Source organism: Rhinoderma darwinii, chromosome 4 (genome assembly GCF_050947455.1).
Source record: "Rhinoderma darwinii isolate aRhiDar2 chromosome 4, aRhiDar2.hap1, whole genome shotgun sequence".
NCBI classification, from domain to species: domain Eukaryota; kingdom Metazoa; phylum Chordata; class Amphibia; order Anura; family Rhinodermatidae; genus Rhinoderma; species Rhinoderma darwinii.
This window is the reverse complement of record NC_134690.1, coordinates 171,933,870-171,960,033: the sequence shown is the minus strand read 5'-3', so window position 1 is coordinate 171,960,033 and position 26,164 is coordinate 171,933,870. Positions and strand designations below refer to the sequence as shown.

Genomic DNA, 26,164 nt, shown 5'->3' with positions numbered 1-26,164 from the left:
ATGTTTTGTTAGGATGGGAAAGAAATTTAAAGAGAAAAAACATGTTCATTGTCACGGGCACTGTGGAATAAATCTGTCACAGGGTCAGCAGAGGGTAGTGTGAACCCACTTTGTCAACTAGGGATTTAGCGTAGGGCTAAAGCAGGGAACCCCTGGTATTCATCCTTTAACTCCTATACAGGGATCTGACTTTGCTGCAAGGGAACCCTTGGTTGCTACCCCCAGAATAGTTTCCCTTGGTGATGTCCAATGTAAACAGGCATAGTGCAAACTCAATAGACAATATGCAGAGTCAGGTATAGCAAAGGTCAAAGCTGACAGCAAAGGTTTGTCACGGGTCACTAGCAAGAGGTCAGGGCAGGCGGCAGTCACGGGTGGTCAAAAGGTATAGCCAGAGGTCAATCACAGAAAATCCAAAAATTATATAGCAAATACTATTACTAGACTAGCTAGGAAGAACCTAAATTCTAAGGCAAGGAACACAGGAAAGGGAGGACCCTTTATACCCAGGGAAAGCTTAGATAATTTGGCAATAAGCCCTAGATCAGAGCGTCAGCGGCATTGGAGGCCGCCAGACGCTGACATCAGAGGAGAGGAGCAACACCGGCCATGGGGTAGAAGACGCTGGGACCGGGTAAGTATGGAACGGTGGTAAGGAGCCACGGCCATTATATCCATAATAGCAAAACAAATCCCTAAATTTCACAATACTGGGTTTTTTATGCTACGATACTAAAAATAATGATGATTGGGTAAACATTTTTTTCTAAGCTAAATAATGATGGGATGTTATTGATTATTGATGCAATCCCAGCATAAACAGGGTTAGACCAGGTCCAGAATAGGGATAAGTATGTGGGGAAATAAAGCTCATGCTTATTGTAAAGGATCTGCCAGGCACTTCTGTGTATACGCCCATGGGTAATCAGTCTGCACCTGGTTCTATGTCTCTGAGACTGACTCCATCTTCCACCACTCAGGATGGCAGGCTTAGGAGTGGAAGAGCCTATCGCAGCCTGGCCAGACGGAGCTAGTTCCGCCCTCTGTCTATTTATACCTGCCTTTCCTGTTCCTCCTTTGCTTGTGATTCTTCTCGTGTGGTTTCCTGGCCTTGCTGCAGCTCCTAGCTATTTGACCTTGCTTCATACTGACCCCGGCTTTCTGACTACTCTCCTGCTCTGCGTTTGGTACCTCATACATTCCTGGTTTGACTCGGCTCGTTCACCTCTCTTGTTGCTCACAGTGTTGCCGTGGGCAACTGCCCCATTTCCCTTTGCTTGTGTCCCCTTGTCCGTTTGTCTGTCGTGCACCTACTGAGCGTAGGGACCGTCGCCCAGTTGTACCCCGTCGCCTAGGGCGGGTCGTTGCAAGTAGGCAGGGACTGAGTGGTGTGTAGATTAGGGCTCACTGTCTGTTTCCCTACCCCCCTGTCATTACATAATCACAAGCCCATATACCTAGGCTACCCTGGTCCCTCACTCTATTATGGACCCCCTTGAGACCCAGCAAATGCAGGGTCTCTCCCTACAGGTCCAGGCCCTGGCTCAGAGGGTCAACCAGCCTGACGCTGCCATGGTTGTACCTCTCACCTCACCTCTTGAACCCCACCTCAAGTTGCCTGACCGGTTCTCAGGGGACCGGAGGACTTTTCTCTCCTTTCGGGAGAGTTGTAAGCTCTACTTTCGCTTAAAGCCCCACTCCTCAGGTTCTGAGAGCCAGCGGGTGGGTATAATTATGTCCCGGCTCCAGGAAGGGCCCCAAGAATGGGCCTTCTCCCTGGCCCCTGACGCCCCTGAACTTTCCTCCATTGACCGTTTCTTTTCTGCTCTCGGACTCATTTATGACGAGACTGACAGGACTGCCTTTGCCGAGAGTCAGCTGGTGACCTTACGTCAGGGTAAGAGACCTGTGGAGGAGTATTGCTCTGACTTTAGGAAGTGGTGCGTAGCTTCTCGGTGGAATGACCCTGCCTTAAGGTGCCAGTTTAGGTTAGGTCTGTCGAACACCCTGAAAGACCTGCTAGTTAGCTATCCCTGTTCTGACTCCTCAGACCAGGTTATGGCTTTAGCGGTACGACTTGATCGACGTCTCAGGGAACGACAACTTGAACGGTTTTGTGTTTTCCCCTCTGACTCCCCCATGATGCCTCCCGAGGTCCCGTTGCTTCGCTCTTCCACGGAAGACTCGGAAATACCTATGCAACTCGGGGCCTCCGTGTCCCCCCGACAACGTAGAGAGTTCTGCAGGAAGAATGGTCTCTGCTTCTATTGTGGGGATGACAAACATCAAGTCAACACCTGTCCTAGGCGTAAGAATAAGCAGCCGGAAAACTTCCGCGCCTAAGTGATCATCGGGGAGGTCACTTGGGCGCACAGGTATTTCCCGTAAATATGAAACGTAATAAAATCTTGCTTCCCTTTCAGGTCTCTTTTGGTGGTAGGTCTGCTACCGGCAGTGCCTTCGTGGATTCAGGGTCTTCTGCTAATATCATGTCTGTGGAATTTGCTGTATCTCTAGCTATGCCTTTGATTGATTTGCTTAAACCTGTCCCGGTAGTGGGTATCGACTCCACTCCCCTTGCTAATGGTTATTTTACTCAGCATACCCCTGTTTTTGAACTCCTTGTTGGCTCCATGCATTTGAAGCAGTTCTCTGTACTGTTGATGCAGGGATTATCGTCCGATTTGGTTTTAGGCCTTCCCTGGTTGCAGTTGCATAATCCCACGTTTGAGTGGAATACTGGGGAGCTTACCAAATGGGGTAATGAATGCTTGACGTCATGTTTTTCTGTTAGTTCTATTTCTCCCCCTGAGGAGGTGTACACGCTACCTGAGTTTGTTCAGGACTTCGCCGATGTTTTCTCTAAGGACGCCTCCGAAGTGTTACCTCCTCATAGAGAATACGATTGCGCTATCGATTTGGTACCAGGAGGTGAGCTCCCTAAGGGTAGGATATTTAACCTTTCTTGTCCCGAACGTGAAGCCATGAGAGAGTATATCCAGGAATGCCTGGCCAAGGGTTACATTCGCCCCTCTACTTCTCTGGTAGGTGCTGGCTTCTTCTTCGTAGGGAAGAAGGATGGTGGTCTTAGGTCATGCATTGACTACCGTAACTTGAATAAGGTCACTGTAAGGAACCAGTATCCCCTTCCTTTCATTCCTGATCTCTTTAATCAAGTCCAGGGGGCCCAATGGTTCTCTAAGTTTGATCTACGGGGGGCGTATAACCTTATCTGCATCAAAGAGGGGGATGAGTGGAAGACTGCGTTTAACACGCCCGAAGGTCATTTCGAATACCTCGTCATGCCCTTTGGGTTGTGTAATGCCCCCGTGGTCTGCCAGAATTTCATAAATGAGATTTTAAGAGATTACCTGGGGGTATTTCTTGTAGTGTACCTTGATGACATACTTGTGTTTTCCAAGGACTGGTCCTCCCACATTGAGCATGTCAGGAAGGTGCTCCAGGTCCTTCGGGAAAACAAACTGTTTGCTAAGACCGAAAAATGTGTGTTTGGGGTGCAAGAGATACCATTTTTGGGTCAAATCCCCACTCCTCATGAATTCCGCATGGACCCCGCCAAGGTCCAGGCTGTGGCGGAATGGGTCCAACCTGCCTCCCTGAAGGCGTTACAGTGTTTCTTGGGGTTCGCTAATTATTACAGGAGATTTATTGCTAACTTCTCGGTCATCGCTAAGCCTCTTACGGACCTCACTCGCAAAGGTGCTGATCTCCTCCACTGGCCTCCTGAGGCTGTCCAGGCTTTTGAGGTCCTTAAGAAGTGCTTTATCTCGGCCCCGGTGCTGGTCCAGCCCAAACAAATGGAGCCATTTATCATGGAGGTTGACGCATCCGAGGTGGGAGTGGGGGCTGTCTTGTCCCAGGGTACCAGGTCCCTCACCCATCTCCGTCCCTGTGCCTACTTCTCCAGGAAGTTTTCGCCCACTGAGAGTAACTATGATATTGGCAACCGCGAACTCTTAGCCATTAAATGGGCATTTGAAGAGTGGCGCCACTTCCTGGAGGGGGCTAGGCACCAGGTAACGGTCCTTACCGACCACAAGAATCTGGTTTTCCTAGAAGCTGCCCGGAGGCTAAACCCGAGACAAGCTCGATGGGCGCTATTTTTTACCAGATTCAACTTTTTGGTTACCTATAGGGCTGGGTCTAAAAATATTAAGGCCGATGCACTGTCGCGTAGCTTCATGGCCAGCCCTCCTTCGGCGGAAGATCCTGCTTGTATTTTGCCTCCTGGTATAGTTGTTTCTTCTATTGATTCTGATTTAGTCTCTGAAATTGCGGCTGATCAAGGTTCAGCTCCCGGGAACCTTCCTGAGAACAAGCTGTTTGTTCCCCTGCAACTCCGGCTAAGGTTACTTAGGGAAAATCATGACTCCGCACTATCTGGTCATCCAGGCATCCTGGGTACTAAACACCTCATTGCCAGAAACTATTCGTGGCCTGGGTTGCCTAAAGACGTTAAGGCCTATGTCGCCGCTTGTGAGGTTTGTGCCAGGTCCAAGACTCCCAGGTCCCGACCAGCGGGCTTACTACGTTCTTTGCCAATTCCCCAGAGACCTTGGACCCATATCTCCATGGATTTTATCACCGATTTGCCTCCATCTCAAGGCAAGTCGGTGGTGTGGGTGGTAGTAGACCGCTTCAGTAAGATGTGCCACTTTGTGCCCCTCAAGAAACTACCCAATGCTAAGACATTAGCTACCTTGTTTGTCAAACACATCCTGCGTCTCCATGGGGTCCCTGTCAATATTGTTTCGGACAGAGGGGTACAATTTGTTTCATTGTTTTGGAGAGCCTTCTGTAAAAAGTTGGAGATTGATCTGTCCTTCTCCTCTGCTTTCCATCCTGAAACTAATGGCCAAACTGAGAGGACTAATCAGTCTCTAGAACAATATTTAAGGTGTTTTATCTCTGACTGTCAATATGATTGGGTCTCATTCATTCCCCTCGCCGAATTTTCCCTTAATAACCGGGTCAGTAACTCGTCAGGGGTCTCCCCCTTTTTCTGTAATTTTGGGTTTAATCCACGGTTCTCCTCCGTTTCACCTGGTAGTTCCAACAATCCCGAGGTAGAGGTCGTTCATCGGGAACTGTGCACAGTCTGGGCCCAGGTTCAGAAGAACCTAGAGGCGTCCCAGAGTATACAAAAAACTCAGGCTGATAGAAGACGTTCTGCTAACCCCTTGTTTATGGTCGGGGATCTGGTGTGGTTATCATCTAAGAACTTGCGCCTTAAGGTCCCGTCCAAGAAGTTTGCTCCCAGGTTTATAGGGCCGTATAAGGTCATCGAAATCCTCAATCCTGTCTCCTTCCGACTGGAGTTGCCCCCATCTTTTCGTATACACGACGTGTTTCATGCCTCCCTCCTTAAACGCTGCTCCCCGTCCTCGGCTCCCTCGAGGAAACCTCCTGTTCCCGTTCTCACCCCTGAGGGGGTGGAATTCGAGGTGGCCAAGATTGTGGACAGCAAGATGGTCCAAGGCTCCCTCCAGTACCTGGTCCATTGGAGAGGATACGGGCCTGAGGAGAGGACTTGGGTACCCGCCCGGGATGTTCACGCTGGGGTATTGGTCAGGAAGTTCCACCTTCGTTTCCCCAATAAACCAGGTCCACTTAGAAATGGTCCGGTGGCCCCTCATAAAAGGGGGGGTACTGTAAAGGATCTGCCAGGCACTTCTGTGTATACGCCCATGGGTAATCAGTCTGCACCTGGTTCTATGTCTCTGAGACTGACTCCATCTTCCACCACTCAGGATGGCAGGCTTAGGAGTGGGAGAGCCTATCGCAGCCTGGCCAGACGGAGCTAGTTCCGCCCTCTGTCTATTTATACCTGCCTTTCCTGTTCCTCCTTTGCTTGTGATTCTTCTTGTGTGGTTTCCTGGCCTTGCTGCAGCTCCTAGCTATTTGACCTTGCTTCATACTGACCCCGGCTTTCTGACTACTCTCCTGCTCTGCGTTTGGTACCTCGTACATTCCTGGTTTGACTCGGCTCGTTCACCTCTCTTGTTGCTCACAGTGTTGCCGTGGGCAACTGCCCCATTTCCCTTTGCTTGTGTCCCCTTGTCCGTTTGTCTGTCGTGCACCTACTGAGTGTAGGGACCGTCGCCCAGTTGTACCCCGTCGCCTAGGGCGGGTCGTTGCAAGTAGGCAGGGACTGAGTGGTGGGTAGATTAGGGCTCACTGTCTGTTTCCCTACCCCCCTGTCATTACACTTATAAAGTTGGTCATATAAATTAGATGAATGTCAGCCAAACCCCCTGATTTCAGTAGAATTGATCGATGATCTAATGCGTATGGGGTAGCCCGGAAGTCCCCTGATGTCTACCATCATGGGGAAAGAAGGATTGGGCATCTTGCCTGCTACCCTAAGGCCCTATTCAGATGACAGGGAAACTCAGCTGTTATTTAGTAACGGACGTCACACAGCTGCTTAAAATCAATGCATGTCTATGGGGCTATTCACACTGCCATTTTTTTTATAACGGACCGCGTGAACGGCCCGGAAAAAAATAGGACATGTCCTATTTTTGCCCGCTTTTCCGGATCTCTCGATAGACTGAAGTCTGTTAGGGATTTTTGAAAACGGGTCCCGAACGAGTGAAAATCGGCCATGAAAAACGTCCGTTCTTCACGGCCGATTTAACATTCGGTCGTGCAAATTAAGCCTAAGTGGTAAGCTTATCTCTCTCTTTACTAATATGAATAAACCTTTCCAGCTAATAAAATATAAGTAGAAATGATACTTGTGAGGATTCTTTGAATGTTTATTAGAACCAGATTGCTATCTATAGTACAGGGGTGGAGAAAATGTGACGTCATAAAAGGGAAAACGAAACTTAGAAAAGCAACCAGGTAAAGCAGAGTAACCACAGGATTGTATTCAGCTGAATTCAGAGCAGGAAACATTCAGAGAACTACACTGTCACATCCGAGAGAAATCAACAGAGGTAAGAAAGACAGGAATTGCTGTCAGAAGGATTAATATATTATGTAGTAAATAGAAGAATAAGGCTGAACTTTAATCCCTGTTATTTTAGTGAATACCCCTGATTAACATCATTAAGCTTGGATCATACTATCTCACTTAAAACGTACCAAACTTTTGAGGTGATATTTCAGAATTAGCTGTCATATGTGTGTACATGAGGAATAACACTATTTCTGCCCATTATATGACTTGTTTTCTGCATATTTTTTTTTAGTAGTTTTCCCCCCTGCAGGCTCTATTTCCAAATCTCAGTTCCCTTTGAACTAGTGGATAGAGCCTAACAGCTATCATGTCTTATATACACTGCAAACATAGAAAAGGATAATCCTGCCCATCTCTATCACATATATTTAGAAGCTGTAGCAACATGGAGGGGATTATACAGTAGTAATGAGCAGTGTAGCTGAGAATCCAGCACTGGGGTGACATACAACACTTACCAGGAAGCTGCAGCGGCTGTCTGTGTCTTTCTCACTCTGCTCCCCCCTCCATAGACTTGTATGGACAGTATTATCTGTGTCTGACTCACTCTGCTCTCTCCTCCTACTCCCCCCTCCCCACAGACATCTATGGGCAGTGTGTCTGTCTTTCTCTTCTGCTCCCTCATCCTTCTCCGTCCTTCCCTCTCCATAGACTTCTATTGTCAGACAGAGAAGAGACAGACCCCCCACTTTCTGTAGTCCTTTAATTCTGCTCTGAACTAGGGACAAATTTTGCTTGGCAACAGGGGTTGGACAGCAGATTACATGAAGGTAGACACCTAGTGGCAGAAACTTCACACAGAATTTGCATGGATTAAACAACAAAATTTTAAAAGTAAATTAAAAAGTTGATCTATATATCAGGTATACTATTAATATTAGCATAAATTGAAACATTAGTGTCCATTTAAAGACTAAAAATACCTACTACACATCAGAAAGAAACTCAACCTTGTCGACCAATGATGCCCCTCCAGTCTATTTAGACACTTGAATGTGTGTCCTAATAAACACACAATCTAAGACCCAAAACAGAAAGAAACATTATACTGCTCTGACGATTTAAAAATAGCAACCTAGTGTAACATCCTTAGCAGATATCCCATTTCCCAGCACATACACAAATAGGAAATAAATAAAGTCCAAAAAGGGTGCAAAAAGTGAACAACTTCTCCTGAGACCTATAGTTCTACGGAGGCTAATCCAGATTTTCCAAGGTTGGTTGCCACTACTCATAGATCCAACAGGTTACGGATTTCATATTTTTAGATGAAAAAGAAAAATATAGTGCAACACTGTTTGGAGATTTATCAAAATACTAATTTTATTTCCATACTCACAAGGATAAGGATATTTCAAACATATAATAAAATGTTTTAAAAGCGTGGCACGCCAAACAAATCCAGCCTGACCATGGGTTTCCCCTTCCGGCATCATCTAGAAATATAGAAATATAAAATCTGTAACCTGTTGGATCTATGTGTAGTGGCAACCAACTTTGGAAAATCTGGATTAGCCTCCGTAGAACTTTAGGTCTCAGTAGAAGTTGTCCACTTTTTGGATCCTTTTTAGACTTTATTTATTTCCTATTTGTGTATGTGCTGGAAAAGGAATATCTGCTAAGGATGTTACACTAGGTTGCTATTTTTAAATCGTCAGAGCGGTATATAATTTCTTTCTGTTTCATATTTACATTTGAGTGTTGTGGATTTGACACTTCTTTATACCTTCTCCGGTTTATGATTGCTGTAGTGTGAAACAGAAGCATTTTAAAAATCGTTACAATCTAAGAACCGTTTCTCAGAATAAACATGTCCCCCAGTATTGCCAATGCCCCTTGGCAGCAGCTTTATGCCCCTACTCCCTTACAGCTTTATTCAGTAACCATACCACCATTCCAAGTATGAGTAAGGTCCTATTACACCCATGGCCGGGGTCAGCACCCAGTGAACCCGAGCAAGTGCCGGGGCCCACTACCCTTGGAGGGGCCCACTCGGCCGCCGGGTGCTGTCACTGCCTTCGTCACGGCATCACTGTCCATATATGGACAGTGATGTCGGGAGGAGAGAAGGAGTCCCAGGCAGAGCGCTAGTGGCTCTGCTCCGGGACTCCGTCTCTTGGGAAGCCCCTGACATCAATGTCCATATACATAGTTACATAGTTACATAGTTAGTACGGCTGAAAAAAGACACATGTCCATCAAGTTCAACCAAGGGACGGGAAAAGGGAAGGGAAAAATTTCTACACATAGGAGCTAATACTTTTTTGTTCTAGGAAATTATATAACCCTTTTTTAAAGCCATCTACTGTCCCTGCTGTGACCAGCTCCTGCGGTAGACTATTCCATAGATTCACAGTTCTCACAGTAAAGAAGGCTTGTCGCCTCTGCAGGTTGAACCTTTTTTTCTCCAGACGGAGGGAGTGCCCCCTTGTTCTTTGAGGGGGTTTTATATGGAACAGGATTTCACCATATTTTTTGTATGTGCCATTAATATATTTATATAAATTAATCATGTCCCCCCTTAGTCGTATTTTTCAAGGCTAAATAGGTTTAATTCTTTTAATCTTTCCTCATAACTTAGATTCTCCATGCCCCGTATTATCTTCGTTGCTCTTCTTTGTATTTTTTCCAACTCCAGGGCATCCTTTCTATGAACTGGAGCCCAGAACTGAACTGCATATTCTAGATGAGGCCTCACTAATGCTTTGTAAAGTGGCAATATTACATCCCTGTCCCGCGAGTCCATGCCTCTTTTAATACACGACAATATCCTGCTGGCCTTTGAAGCAGCTGATTGACACTGCATGCTGTTATTTAGTTTATGATTTACAAGTACACCCAGATCCTTCTCAACAAGTGAATCCCCCAGTGTAGCTCCCCCTAGGACATATGATGCTTGCAGGTTGTTGGTACCCAGATGCATAACTTTACATTTATTTACATTAAACTTCATTTGCCAACTGGATGCCCAAACACTTAGTTTGTTTAAATCCGCTTGCAATTCACGAACATCTTCCATATACTGAACTATATTACATAGCTTGGTGTCATCTGCAAAAATAGAAATAGTGCTATTAATCCCATCCTCTATATCATTAATAAATAAGTTGAGTAATAGTGGTCCCAGCACTGAACCCTGGGGTACATCACTTATAACCGGTGACCATTCAGAGTAGGAATCATTGACCCCAGCGGCAACCCCAGAGCTTAAGTCCCGGGCAGAGCGGTACTAGCACTCTGCCTGGGACACTGCTCTTCTCCTGACAACATTGTCCATATATGGACAGTGATGTCAGGAGAAGAGAAGGCAGAGCGCTACAAGCGGCTCTGCTCCGGAACTCCATCTCTGGGGAAGCCCCTGACATTACTGTCCATATATGGACAATGTTGTCAGGAGAAGAGCAGTATCCCAGGCAGAGTGCTAGTACCGCTCTGCCCGGGACTTAAGCTCTGGGGTTGCCGCTGACATCACTAGCTGTATATGGACAGTGATGCCAGGTGCAGAGCTGGAGTACCAGAGCAGAGCCTTTACTAGCGCTCTGCCTGGGACTTCCGCTCTGCTCCTGACATCACTATCCATATATGGACAGTGATGTCAGGAGCAGAGCAGGAGTCCCTGGCAGAGTGCTAGTAGTGCTCTGCCCGGGACTATGGCTCTGCAGTTGCCCCTGGCAACACTGTCCATATATGTACAGTGACGTCAGGGGCTTCTCCTGAAGTGGAATCCCCAGCCAGAGCATCAGCAATGCTCTGGCTGGGGATTCCACTCCTAGAGGGAACCCCAAAGGGAGGGAGGCTGTGTGGTACTACCAGGGAGGGCAGCTGTGTAGCACCACCAGGGAGGGTGGCTAGGTGGCACTACCAGCGAGGGGGCCGTGTGGCACTACCTGGAAGGAGGGGGCTGTGTGGCACTATCTGGGAGGAGGGGGCTGTGTGGCACTACCTGGGAGGTCGGGGCTGTGTGGCGCTACCTGAGAGGTGGGGGCTTCGTGGTGCTACCTGGGAGGTTGGGGCTATGTGTCGCTACCTGGGAGGTGGGGGCTGTGTGGCACTACCTGGGAGGGGGGGCTGTGTGGCACTACCTGGGAGGGGGGCTGTGTGGCACTACCTGGGGGGGCTGTGTGGCACTATCTACAGAGGGCACTAAATTTATGGGGGTACAAACTGTGGGCCTAACTTCTATAAGGGGGCATAAACAGGGCCTAACGTCTATATGGGGGTACAAAGTGACATTTTCTGCTATTTTACTGCCGCCAAGAGTTCCCCCTAAGTCTGTGTTGCCCAAGGGTTCCACATAAACCTGGAGCCGGCCCTGATTACACGTCCAATTTTTGCAGGTGCAGCGATCGCCGATCAACGAGACAGCTCGTTGATTGGCACACATTTGCTCCTGTTACAAGAAGCTATGTATGGGGATGAACGGTTACTCCGATCGCTCGTCCCCATACATTATTATCATGTCGGCAGCACATCCACCTATTTACACAGAGATGTGCTGCCGACAACGATAATATTTAACTTTTTTAAAACTATGCAATCAGCTGATGAACGAGTGTTTGCTCGTTCATCTGCTGATTGCTGCCCTGTTTACACAAGGCAATTATGTTCAACAAGCGTTATATGAACGATTGTTTGCCCGATAATTGCCCAGTAGAATTCCCCCTTTAGTCATCAGTGAGTCCGTAATCACCAAGTTATTGCCTTTACCAGTAGCTGAATCAGCTCTGACCCACACAGGCCTCTGTACCCTGCCTGTTCTACTTAGTTTCACCGATAACCTAGGCAAAGTATACCAACATAGAGTCCCGTAACATACAGATTGCCACCACAAAAAGCTCCCCATCCTTCCAGTATCTTACCTCCACCCCCTTTGAATGAGCTAGGTCCCAAACTTCTGGTGATAATTGAGGTCAGAGATGGATTCACCCACAGCACAGAGCTCTGCAACGGGAGCAGGTTGCCGTGGCAACCAATACACGCAATGTTACAACGACTAGCTAATTTTTGTTTTTAAGTAATATATCCATTTAAAGTAACATTTAACAAACAGTTTGGGTAATGTTGTATATTAACATGTTTTCCAAATGTTTTATGAATCATATAAATTTAGAAATGACAACAATGCTTGTAACCCTTCACCTTTAACCTTACACCCTCTCTTTTCCCGTTTTTTTTCTCCTTTTAAAATGGAAGTGCTTTTACTGTTTCCTTATGTGCAATGCTTGAGGAGGAAGCCAGTACGGTTCCAAAATGCGGAACACTATTTTACACAATGAATTTAACTTTATAGTAATTCCATTAAGTTACAGTTATTCATTAGCAGGTCTCCCTTTTTCTGCTTTTTAATTTTGATTATTTTAAGGCTGGACTAACACATACATGCAGATTTCCCCTCCAGTCAGTTTAATTGAGGTCTGCACAACTCATGGGGATGTTTTGTTAGGCTAAGAATAATTCTTACTGAAAAAAATTATATCTATAATAACAAAACAATTTGTGACTTATTTATATTTCCCAATACACTATGATACTAACACTAGGCTAATGATGAGATCGGATTGATTATTGATACAATCTCAGCATAAACAGGGTTAGATCAGATGCTGTCTAGGGAAGAGTATGTGGGGAAATAAATTAAGGATCTTGCTTTTAATATGACCATGCACATTAGATGAATGCTAACTGACCCTGCAAATTTCAGCAGAATTGCCAATGATCTAATGTGTATAGGGCAGCCGGGAAGTCCCATGATGTCTACCATCGTGGGGAAAGAAGGATTGGGCATGTTGCCAGCTACTCTAAGAGGTAACCTTATGTCCCTCTCTCTACTGAAATGTACATGCACCCTTGGTTACAATATTTTCAACATATATTGGTCTTTCCTAAAGAAGGGCATAGCTAGGGGAAATGATGGGGCACTTGCACAGTTAGATAGGGATGTAGGCGCAGAACATGGATCTCTGGAGGTCCAACTTTCTCCCTTGCTCCCCAACATGTGCTGCTTTAATGAGGTCTCATAAGGGCAATATGGACATCACAGAGTGGGTTCCCTGTCAATTACTAGTTTTCCACAGAGTTATGGTCTTAAGTTACAATACTTTTAAGTAACAATGGTTGTTCGGAATACATTAATAATAATAATATTTGTAACTTGAGGGAGCATTGTACGGGAAGAAAGTTTAATCAGCAACATCTGTATTTACTTACTGCATAATGTAGCTTTGTCTAAGAATTAGCTTTTGTATATCTCTGCAAGTAATAATACTTCCATTCCACATCACAAAAATGTATGCTTATATAGTTTTATGTAACGTCTATCTATATATATATATATATATATATATATATATACACACACACACACACACACACACATATACATACGCTAGTCCTTCTCAATGAATTAGAATATCATGAAAAAGTTAATTTACTTCAGTAATTCAATTCAAAAAGTGAAACTCATATATTATATAGATTCATTACACACAGAGTGATCTATTTCCAGCATTTTTTTTCTCTTGATCTTGAAGATTATGGCTAACAGTTTATGAAAACCCAAAATTGTGTCTCAGAAAATTAGGATATTATATAAGCCCAATTTAAAAAAATATTTTTAATACTGAAATGTTGGCCTACGGAAAAGTATGTACAGTATATGCCCTCAATACTTGGTCGGGGCTCCTTTTGCATGAATTACTACATCAATGCGGCGTGGCATGGAGGCGATCATCCTGTGGCACTGCTGAGGTGTTATGGAAGCCCAGGTTGATTTGATAGCGGCCTTCAGCTTGTCTGCATTGTTGGGTCTGGTGTCTCTCATCTTAAATAAAAACCCAAAATTTAGATTCTCCGATAAATGATTTTTATTGAAAATTTTTCAAAGTTATACAAAAATAAACAAGACATTAACATTGGAAATATTGAATTTTACAAATTTATGAGATCGCAAAAAGCATAGAGATTTAAAGTTAATCTAAAAATCAGTATACACATACATGCATTAGAAACATACTGGGTACATAATGCGATAATTATAGTGTCAGTAATTAATAATGTAACCAGAGTTGAACTTCCATAAATGTAATTTTGCTATTTTACACCTATCCAATGTTGAAAAGAATAAGTAAACATAAAACATAGAATCCCTGCTCTATGATTTAGAATATACATATAGACCCTAATAACCTTCTATAAGATCTTTCTATAAAGGAAGCTGTGAGCCATTAATAACAAGCCATTTATACCATTTGTAAGCAAATTCCTGTGTCTTATGTAGTTTTGTGAAAATTAAATGTTCCATAATACAATTGTATTGTACTGAACCTTGTGCAAAATTTCTGCCATAGTCGGAATAGAAGAGCTTTTCCATCTCTGAGCAATACTTGTTCTCACTACAGTTAGTACATGAGCCATAACCGTGCCATTCTCAATGCCTATATCCTCTAATTTCAAGGAAAGCAGTGCTACTTCCGGTCCCCAAGGAACCGGAGAACCGATTATGCTGGTTAACATTTGTTGTATCTCTGCCCAAAACGGAGCGATGACATCACAACTCCACCAGACATGTAATAATGAGCCAACAGAAGCGTTACATCGCCAACAGATATAGTACACAGTAGGAAACATTTTGGATAGGCGGTATGGAGTCATGTACCATCTATAAAGCAATTTTCGAGAGGCTTCCAAATGATTTACACAGTGGGATGACTTAGGACAAATTTTAAACGCCGCTTCCCACTGTTCATTACTATATGTACCTCCAAACTCCAATTCCCATTTTTGTATGAAATTAAGGGTAGGCAGAGAAGATTCATCCTGATGAATTGCCTCATAGGCTTTAGATATACCTTTAGTTATTAACTTAGGGCTATAGAAGTATTTTTCATAATTAGAAGTGGGGGCATTGACTGTGAACTTAAAGAGGCTCTGTCACCAGATTTTGCAACCCCTATCTGCTATTGCAGCAGATCGGCGCTGCAATGTAGATAAGAGTAACGTTTTTATTTTTAAAAAACGAGCATTTTTGGCCAAGTTATGACCATTTTCGTATTTATGCAAATGAGGCTTGCAAAAGTACAACTGGGTGTGTTGAAAAGTAAAAGTACAACTGGGCGTGTATTATGTGTGTACATCGGGGCGTGTTTACTACTTTTACTAGCTGGGCGCTCTGATGAGAAGTATCATCCACTTCTCTTCACAACGCCCAGCTTCTGGCAGTGCAGATCTGTGACGTGTCGGCACCAGAGGCTACAGTTGATTCTGCAGCAGCATCAGCATTTGCAGGTAAGTAGCTACATCGACTTACCTGCAAACGCCGATGCTGCTGCAGAATCATCTGTAGCCTCTGGTGCCGATGTGTCCTCGCTCGTCTGACACGATGCAGGACCTGTGAGTGACGTCACAGCGTGATCTCTGGAGAACACGCTGTGTCTGCACTGCCAGAAGCTGGGCGTTGTGAAGAGAAGTGGATGATACTTCTCATCAGAACGGCCAGCTAGTAAAAGTAGTAAACACGCCCCGATGTACGCGCATAATACACGCCCAGTTGTACTTTTACTTTTCAACACGCCCAGTTGTACTTTTGCAAGCCTCATTTGCATAAATACGAAAATGGTCATAACTTGGCCAAAAATGCTCGTTTTTTAAAAATAAAAACGTTACTGTAATCTACATTGCAGCACCTATCTGCTGCAATAGCAGATAGGGGTTGCAAAATCTGGTGACAGAGCCTCTTTAACAGTGGAAAGAAAATGTCTCAACTGAAAATATTTATAAAAATCCCTAGTGCTTAGATCGTATTTAGAAGAGATTATAGAGTAGGGTAACAATAAATTGTTATCATATAATACTTCCAGTGACCTAATACCTTTAGTGGTCCATTCTGAAAAATGTGAATTGGGTATACAGCGTTGCACCATAGCTAAGGAAACCATACTACGTCTAAGAGGAAGAAGAGAGGCATTATTAGACACACCCTTCCAAATTTGAATAGATGCTTTAATTGTAGGGGATAGTTTACCCAATATGCGTTCCCCCCATCCTCACAGAACCCAACACATCCTTTAAGTCTGAACTGTGTAATATATGTGCTTCTAACTCCACCCACCGCTTATTTTTATCATATAACCACCAATGTTTTAATTGGTCCAGAATGGCCGCATTATAGTAAGCAACAATATTCGGATATCCCAGACCTCCTTTAGCTACAGACAAATGCAGTATTTTTGCTGCAACCCTTGCCTTCTTCCCATTCCAAATAAATCTTGTGAACACCATTTGAATACGTCTCAAAATAGATTTGGGAATTGGAATTGGGAGGTTTCGAAAGTAATACAACACTTTTGGGTAGCATTTTAGAGGCTGCAATACGGCCCATCCAGGATAAAGGAAATCTAGAATAAGATATAATGTCCTTATTCAAAGCCTGCAGTAAAGTGTTATAATTAACCGACATCAACTTACCAGATGGGTAGGTAAGAGAAATTCCTAAATAAGGAATTACTCCTTCAACCCATTTAAAGGGAAAATTCCTTTTGTAATTGCAACTGTGTATATTTTGGAATACCCATGTTTAAAATTAAAGATTTTGATGTATTAATTTTATAATAACTGATCTCCCCAAATTCCTGGATGAATCAGAGTACATGAGGCAAGGTGTCGCCAGGAGAGGACAAGCACAGTATAACGTCATCTGCAAAAAGACCTATACGATGTTCAGTATGACCTATGGAGGCTCCTCTAATACAAGGTGATATTTTTATTTTTACCGCCGTAGCAAAGTGCTCCATCACCAATGTAAATATCATAGGTGACAAAGGGCATAAAAAAGGGACTTGATAACGCGCCTGTGCTATAGATCTGAGCCGAGGGAGAGGTATACAAGGCCATAATGGCAGATAAAAAAGAATTCCGGATCCCAAACTTCCCCAAAACCTCCCTTAAATACGCCCAGTGAACACGGTCAAATGCCTTCTCCGCATCCAGGGTAAGGAGCAGAGAAGGCATCCGCCTAACCTCAACCTCTGAGATAATATTTAAAAACCGTCTGGTGCTATCCACTGTTTGTCTCCCTTTTACAAATCCCATCTGATCAGGACTAATCAGCTGGGGAGGAATATCTGCCAGTCTACAAGATAAAATCTTTGCAAACATTTTTAGATCTGTATTTAGCAAAGAAATAGGTCGAAAATTAGATTTTCCACTGAGTTATATCAAGACCAGAGTCAGCGCAGCCATCTACCAGGACATTTTAGAGCACTTCATGCTTCCCTCTGCTGACAAGCTTTATGGAGATTCTGATTTCATTTTCCACCAGGACTTGGCATCTGTCCACACTGCCAAAAGTACCAATACCTGGTTTAATAACCACAGTATCACTGCGCTTGATTGGCCAGCAAACTCGCCTGACCTAAACCCCATAGAGAATCTATAGGGGATTGTCAAGAGGAAGATGAGGGACATCAGACCCAACAATACAGACCAGCTGAAGGCCTCTATCAAAGCAACCTGGGCTTCTATAACACCTCAGCAGTGCCACAGGCTGATCGCCTCCATGCCGCGCCGCATTGATGCAGTAATTCATGCAAAAGGAGCACTGACCAAGTATTGAGTGCAAATACTGTACATACTTTTCAGTAGGCGCCAACATTTCATTATTAAAAATCATTTTTGAAATTGGGTTTATATAATATTAAAATTTTCTGAGACACTAAATTTTGGGGTTTTATTAAATGTTAGCCATAATCATCAACATTAAAAGAAAAAAAATGCTGGAAATAGATCACTGTGTGTAATGAATCTATATAATATATGACTTTCACTTTTTTAATTCAATTACTGAAATAAATTAACTTTTTGATGATATTCTAATTCATTTAGAAGGACTAGTGTGTATATATATATATATATATATATATATATATATATATATATATATATATATATATGCCAAAAGCAAGAGAGAGTTAAATAACCCCCCAGTCTTTTGGGTCTTCGTAAGTCTGTCTTATGCAAAAGTTTTTTCACATTTTTCAATTGATTTATTACATTACATAACCTTTGTTGATGTATTTTACATATATTTTTATTTATTATTGCTCCATTGCATTGAAAATAAAAAATTAAGCAGAGGTTATGTGTGTCCTACGGTTATGTGGCTGGAACTTCTATGCAGACCTATGTGTTTCCATGGTTACAGACTACAAACAAACCCTGTGTAGTGTGACACTGCAGTCATACTCCCTTTCCTTCTGTTCTCTACTTTTTGCTAACTTACATTTGGTTCATTGGCAATAAGTAGGGGACATATGGAAAGGAGTATGGTTGCAGGATCAAACTACTCAGGACTTATTTTTAGTTTTTTACCATGGATACATATAGTTGTGTATAGGAATTGTGTATTTTTTTTTAATCAAGACAATTTGCAAAGTTACTCCATTTTTTATTTTAGATCCATTGGAGTAAATGAAAACTTTGATTGCAAAGTATTTAAAGTATTTTTCTGGTTTAAAAATCCAGTGGCAGCCATTTCTAGGGGAGCTTACTGCGTACAGATTTATACAGCTCCCATTCAATAACACCAATGTGATAATAAACCTGTCTGCTGTACACTCCGAGGCTCCCCTTGTGATGGCTGCTGCAAGCAACCAGAATTCTATCATGTAAACTCTATGGGGAAACTTAAAGTGTCTAGGCCAGTTTTCTTGTATAGAATGAGTCACAAACAGCCCAAAAATCGGCATTTACTGTAAATGGGCAAGGCCGCCAGCAACCCCGCCGTAATTACTATAATTCACACCACAAACTGGTGATAATTATAGCGAAAGTCTACGCCAGGTCCTGCCTGCCGTAAATTTAAATCAATGGCGCACAGACAACTGAAGATGCAACAAAGTTATTAAGAGGCATGCGCCTCTATATATTTTTGTCGCATCTTATTGCAGTTTGTTTCTTAGAAAGACTGGCATATGAAACGCCAGTCCTAATAAATCTATCCCTATGACTGCATGGAAGAAAAACAGGTGATTTGTACCTCTAAAACATGTAATGGCTTTAGTAATATACAAATTGTAGGGGATCTTTGTAGTGTATATGGCAATATTGTTATACATTTGTATTGTTCATGAGCAAATTATATAAGAATATGATAAATATCTCTACTCTTGTTTCATTTTTAGGTCTGTTCTTCAACCTCTACCGAACTCTAGCGATTTATTATATACAGCTATCCGTTATCGGGCTCACATCATTGTTCTTATGCTGAATACATTAATCTCATTCTACTGAGCATGGATCATCCAGCACCTCTACTAGTTCCAATTTTAAATAAATTACGCCTTTTTATGCATTTACCAACAGACCCACAAAACCCAAATAGAAGGTTTCTACAATGTCCAGCAACAGGACATGTCTATTGCATGTCAACAGGCAGCTTATATTGGAAGATGCCTGCTAACATTTCATCTTTAAATCAAAGAAATAATTCAAGTTTACTTCCCAGCAGCCCCGCACTATGCACATCAAACACATTTCCTTTAAATACAAAGAACACAGATCAACTTGTACATGATAATGATGCTTCAACAACTCTAAGTATTGAGAACATCATAAATCACAAGGTCAAGGATGCTGATCAACTTATTCAAGGCAATAGTGCTTCGATAACTCAGAGCAACACATCTCTTAATGTAAAAAACGCTGACCAACATATGCAGGGTAATGATGCTTCAACAATTCCAAACACCCAGAGCAACAAAACTCATGTAGATCATCCTTCAACAGTGCCACAGACTGCTACCAAAGTCAAGCATGTGAGTCGACCTATTCAGGGTATTAGTGCTTCCATAATTTCCAATGTGCAGTGCAACAAAAATCCCGATGTCAAAAACGCAGATCAACCTATACCGGGTATCAGTGTTTCAAAAACTCTAAACGCTCGCAGGAATAAAGCTTGCAAGGCCAAGTCTGAAGCATTTACTCAAGCCAATTCACCTGTACAAGGTGCAAACAGTTCTATGTGCCTTCAAAGTAATTCTGTTCCAATCACGGAAAAAAAAGTGAGGAAACGTAGCAGAAAAACAAAAGATCAATCTGTTCCTTTACTGGAAAATCCTGGTGCAATTTCTAAGAAGAAACCTGCTTCAAGAAAAAAGAACAAATCTACTGTGCTCCCCCAGCCAAACTCTACCAGATCATTCATAAGCTACAAGAAGCCAGCTTCAATAACCCAGACCACAAGCCGAAGTAAAGCCATCATTCATGCCGATAACCATCTCTCTAAAAAAAATAAGAGGCAATCGTACACATACTACACATTCTACCTGACTGACATGATCAAAGTAATACAACCTATGCAAATACATTTTGAACACCTTTTATTTCCTCAGAATGTGTCTCCCCAAATAAATCTACCTAAATTTTCCAGAAAGCACGCAGAAGAAAATACTGAAAATATTCAGGTATGTTCTTTGTCTAATTCCAAAGATAAATGTTCCCAAAAATGTAGAGCAAAAAGATCTCTATATTTCAGCAGGGAAGATTATGATATGATGAATTGGGAAAATAATTTGAAAAAAAAAAAGACGAAAAAAAGGAAGAAGAAATATGGGCCAGTGTCAGATGGTTTCAAAAACATTTGGGAATGCCTTCGACCCTTCAACCGCAGACCACATGCTCTGGAAACCTATGATGACTTACCAGAAGAATAATCGAACTATATTGGTATGACTGTACTGACCAAGTGGTTTATAAAGAGGTGGTGGTCTCCAACAATATTTTTTGCCCCATATGCATGATTTGACAGTACAACAATCCATGCTGTGACCACTATTATGTAGGGCAAGCTACTTTTAAAGATAAGTTGTCAGAACTCCTGACATGTCTGTTTTATTAAATGTTTACATATCCTATAAAATAACAATGCTGAAGCAGTTTTTTGTTTTTTTAGAAATCTGCATTATGATTCTCCTCTGTTATTCCTCTTGGAAATGTATGAAGGAATTGACAACTGGCCGTTTACATTCGCTTTCTTAATGTGGCGTGTTCCTACACACTCTGACACTGTCCAATTATCGCTGACAGTATCAGACTGTGTGGGGACACCCCCTATTAACAAAGAAAATGGTAATGTCCCTTGTCCTAATGGTCAGTTTAATAATACATTTCCAGAAAGAATAACAGACTCCTGGCACAAATCAGATTAAACAGAAAAGTACCCCTTGAGAAAGCTGACGGCAAAACGCGTTGGGGTCCTGAGGTCGTGGTCATTGGTGTTGCAGTTTGGCACAAGATGAGTCATTTTATTATTGTGGCCTTATTTGTGTGATTTGTTAGCCTGGTATTGCTTTAAATTTGCTAATACACGGTTTCTAGTTAGTTCTAGTAAGCACTTGCTATGACACATATATATATTATTCTTTTGCCTTGTACTGGGGTTGTTTTTCAACATATATGAATTCCCACTTGGGAGTAATGGCATTGTATTGTGGATCTCTCCAATAATATACTGTATATATGTGATGTACTGATTGCACCTTATAACTATATATTGGATATTGTATGTCTGAACACCATCTCAGTTTGTTTTCTATGTGATTTTAATTGATTTTATGAGACAGCCTTGTTATCTACTTTTTGTATTATATGTTCTAATAAAGATATATTGTATATAAATTATGTGCAGGTTTACTACATAGTCTTGTGGTTTACATTTATAGGTATTGATTCTAGGTCTTGTGGTATATATTTAAAGGTTTTGTTTCTAGGTAGTATACCACGATTCATACTAAGAGGGATTTTTGATAAGTTTAATTACTCAGATTAGTTGTTCCTCGTCATTTCATGGAGAATGAAAGTATTTACTAAAACAGACATGGCAACAGAAGTCAGATTCTCTTTAACCCCTTCACGACCAAGCTCATTTTGGCCTTCAGGACCAGACCCATTTTTTCAAATCTGACGTGTCACTTTATGTGGTAATAACGTCGGAATGCTTTTACCTATCCAATCGATTATGAGATTGTTTTCTCGTGACATATTGTACTTTATGTTAGTGAAAAAATTTGGTCGATAAATTCATTGCTTATTTGTGAAAAACACCAACATTTTTAGAAAATTTTAAGAAATTATGATTTTTCTAATTCTAAATGTATCTGCTTGTAAAACAGATAGTAATACCACACAAAATAGTTACTAATGAACATTTCCCATATGTCTACTTTATGTTTTTCTTCGACGTTACAAGGCTTAGAACTTTAGCAGCAATTTCTCACATTTTTAAGAAAATGTCAAAAGGCTATTTTTTTTAGGGACGAGTTCAGTTCTGAAGTGGTTTTGAGGGCCCTATATATTAGAAACCCCCATAAAACACCCCATTTTGAAAACTGCACCCCTCAAAGTATTCAAAACAGCATTCAGAAAGTGTTTCAACCATTTAGACGTTTCACAGGAATTGAAGGAAAGAAGAGGTGAAATATTAAAATTTCATTTTTTTTGTCAAAATTAATTTATAATACATTTTTTCTGTAACACAGAAGGGTTTAACCAAGAAACGCATCTCAATATTTATTGCCCTGATTCTGCAGTTTTTATAAATATCCCACATGTGGCCCTAGTGTGCTACTGGACTGAAACACAGGCCTCAGAATCAAAGGAACTCTTAGTGGATTTTGGGGCCTCCTTTTTTTTAGAGTATATTTTAGGCACCATGTCAGGTTTGAAGAGGTCTTATGGTGGCAAAACAGTGGAAACACCCAAAAGTGACCCCATTTCTGAAACTACACCCCTTAGGGAATTTATCTTGGGGTATAGTTAGCATTTTGACCCCACAGGTTTTTTGCTAAATTTATTCGAATTAGTCTATGAAAATGCAAATCTACTTTTTTTTCTGGAAAAACTTAGAATTTTCGAATTTTTGCAAGGAATAAAGGTGAAAAAGCAAACCAACATTTGTAAAGCAATTTCTCCTGATTATGGAAATACCCCAAATGTCATAATAAACTGCTGTTTGGATCCACGGCAGTGCTCAGAAGGAAAGGAGCGCCATTTGGTTTTTGAAGCGCTGATTTTACTGGAATGGTTTTTGTGCTATGTTGAGTTTGCAACGCCCTGTAGGGACCTAAACAGTGGAAACCCCCAAAAGTGACCCCATTTTGGCAACTATACCCCTCAAGGAATTTTTCTAGTGCTATAGTTAGCATTTTGACCCCACAGGTTTTTTGCTGAATTTATTGGAATTAGTCTGTGAAGCAGAAAATATACTTTTTTTCTGAGAAAACATAGAATTTTCTAATTCTTATAAGGAATAAAGGAGAAAAAGCACCTCAACATTTGTAAAGCAATTTCTCCTGATTACGGCAATACTCCATATGTGGTAATAAACTGCTGTTTGGACCAACTGCAGGGCTCAGAAGGGACAGAGCACCATTTGGATTTTGCAGCTCAGATTTTGCTAAATTGGTTTCTGGGGGCCATGTCGCATTTACAGAGCCCTTGAAGTACCAGTATAGTAGAAATTCCCCAGGTGTGATCCCATTTTGGAGACTATACCCTCAAATAATTAAATTAGAGGTGTAGTGAGCATTTTGAGCCCTCAGGTGTTTTATAGATTTTATTAAAATTGGGCCGTGAAAATGAAAAAATATTTTTTTTCCAATAACCTGTAGATTTAGCTCATAATTTTTCATTTCCACAAGGAAGGCCCCATGCACACGAACATATTTTTCCCTGTCCTAAATACTGGGGTAAATACGGCTCCTTGGTCACACGTATTGCATCCGTATTCCACCAGTATTTACGAACCCGTGCCCGTAAATATGGGTACGGTGTCACCAGTATTTCACCCGTATTTACGGACCCGTTTTCTCTGCACTGATTGGCAGCCCATTCTCTCTATCAGTTCTGTATGGAGAGAATGGGCAGCCCTTTCGGGCAGAGTTTCCACAGCGATTGAAAGTAAAAGAAGTAAAGTAAAAGAAGTTCATACGCACCCCAGCCATTGTCTTGGTGACGCATCCCTCTTTTGACATCCAGTCCGACCTCCCTGGATGACGTGGCAGTCCATGTGACCGCTGCAGCCTGTGATTGGCCTGTGATTGGCTTTTAATACTATTAACTCCAGCGGTAGTCACTGTCCCGAGTGCTGAAAGAGTTACTGCCGATCAGTTAACTCTTTCAGCACCCTGGATAGTGACTATCCCCTGACATCGCCTAGCAACGCTCCCGTAATTACGGGTGCACACACGTAGCCACCCGTAATTACGGGAGCCCCATAGACATCTATGGCCCTGCCCGTGACGTAATTACGGCCTGAAATAGGACATGTTCCATATTTTTCAACGGCACGGGCACTTTCCCGTAAGCAAACGGGAAGGTACCCATGGGCAATATAAGTCTATGGGCCCGTAATTACAGGCCATAATTACGGCCCGTGATTATGGGCGTTTTTACGTTCGTGTGCATGAGGCCGAATACAGGAGAAAAGGCACCCTAAAATATGTTACACAATTTCTCCAGTGTAGGGAAGTACCCCATATGTGGATGTAAACTGCTATTGGAGCGCAGATTTTGCTTGGTAGTAGTTTTGTTTAATGTTTTACTGGTATTTCAGTTTATAACATGGGGGAATATTACAGCCGACACCCGCTGAAGATGAAGCGCGCACAGCTCCTGTGCCCGCTTCATCCTCAGGGCGTTACTGTACGCCCATTTGCGGGAACGACCCGCTAAATAGGACGTACAGTAACGCCCATTTGCGGGAAGGGGTTAAAGGGATTTGACAGAAATCCTATGTACTGTATGTTTGGGTTTTTTTCAAAGTGGATCTGTCACAAGAATATTCTTCTCTGAATATGCATCACATTACAGGGATAGGTTTACTTTCCTATTAGCCCAACCAGCAATAAAAAACATATTGTGCTGTTTGGCTAATCGGAGCGCCTCTTCATGTCGTACTTTGATTGTCAGATGCTGTGTATGTTACGAGCTGTGTGGACTTAGGAAATGTATACAACCAACGAATAGTGGACCCAGGTAGCTGGTGGGCAAAGATTCAGACACAAACACCAAATTTGCCTAAGGCAAATAAATTAGCCCTTGTTTCCCAGGTACCAAATGGATACTTCCTAATCTGTATAAAACATAACTTAATATTAAGTACACAGTTAATTAAAATACCCAATGTGATCTGAATGTCCCGATAGTATTCTACTGGTATCACTAAACCGTGTGTATCGTCTCAATACAGCGTCAGAACGCTGACTCTGAAACCACTCTGCCTGTGTGAGGTAAATGTAAACAGCGGCTGCAGTCTGCTTATGGAGGACTTCAAATAACAGACCACATTGTTTTTAAAAAGAGAATAGCCCCCCCCCCTGACATGTTTCACCAACGTAGTGGCGTCCTCAGGGGAAATGGGGCTTATAAGCCCCATTTCCCCTGAGGATGCCACTACGGTATGATTAAGGCAACATTCTTGAGCCAGGTAGAAGCTGAACCTACAATTTTCTTATTCATAGCCAGATTGCGTCACTGGCCCTCCCCAGCAGAATAAGTCCTTTAAAGTGCTCACAAAGTATAGTAATATTGAAGCCTGGTACAATAGCATGCCTGGACAATTTGGCAACAGCTATATACATTTTTGGAGGCGGACCCACTGCTTAAGTGTACGTCACCTACCTCGGTAACAGTGATCACAATATAGTTACATTTTACCTATACTGTAAAAAACAAACGCAGGCTTGGAGGGCAAAAACATTTAATTTTAAGAAAGCCAATTTCCCCAGGATGAGGGCTGCAATTCAGGATATAGACTGGGAAGAACTAATGTCAAATAATGGGACAAATGATAAATGGGAGATTTTCAAATCTAATTTGGGTTATTATAGTGCAAAATTTATTCCTATAAGTAACAAGTATAAACGACTAAAATTAAATCCCACATGGCTTACACCTTCTGTGAAAGGGGCAATACATGACAAAAAAAGGGCATTTAAAAAATACAAATCTGAGGGTACATCTGCAGCCTTTGTAAAATATAAAGAGCTTAATAAAATCTGTAAAAAGTTAATAAAATCAGCAAAAATACAAAATGAAAGGCAGGTGGCCAAGGATAGTAAAACAAATCCTAAAAAATTCTTCAAGTATATAAATGCTAAAAAGCCAAGGCCTGAACATGTAGGA

The 26,164-nt window shown here is 42.2% G+C and overlaps 1 protein-coding gene across 1 annotated transcript; it reads left to right on the top strand.

The window, feature by feature from the left end:
* The first annotated feature begins 6,906 nt into the window (after positions 1–6,906).
* On the top strand, positions 6,907–20,908 carry LOC142760944 (uncharacterized). Its single transcript, XM_075864119.1, has 2 exons — positions 6,907–6,965; positions 19,165–20,908. Exon 2 carries the CDS (start codon positions 19,276–19,278, stop codon positions 20,692–20,694), a length of 1,419 nt encoding a protein of 472 aa, XP_075720234.1. The 5' UTR covers positions 6,907–6,965; positions 19,165–19,275; the 3' UTR covers positions 20,695–20,908.
* Positions 20,909–26,164: the final 5,256 nt, after the last annotated feature.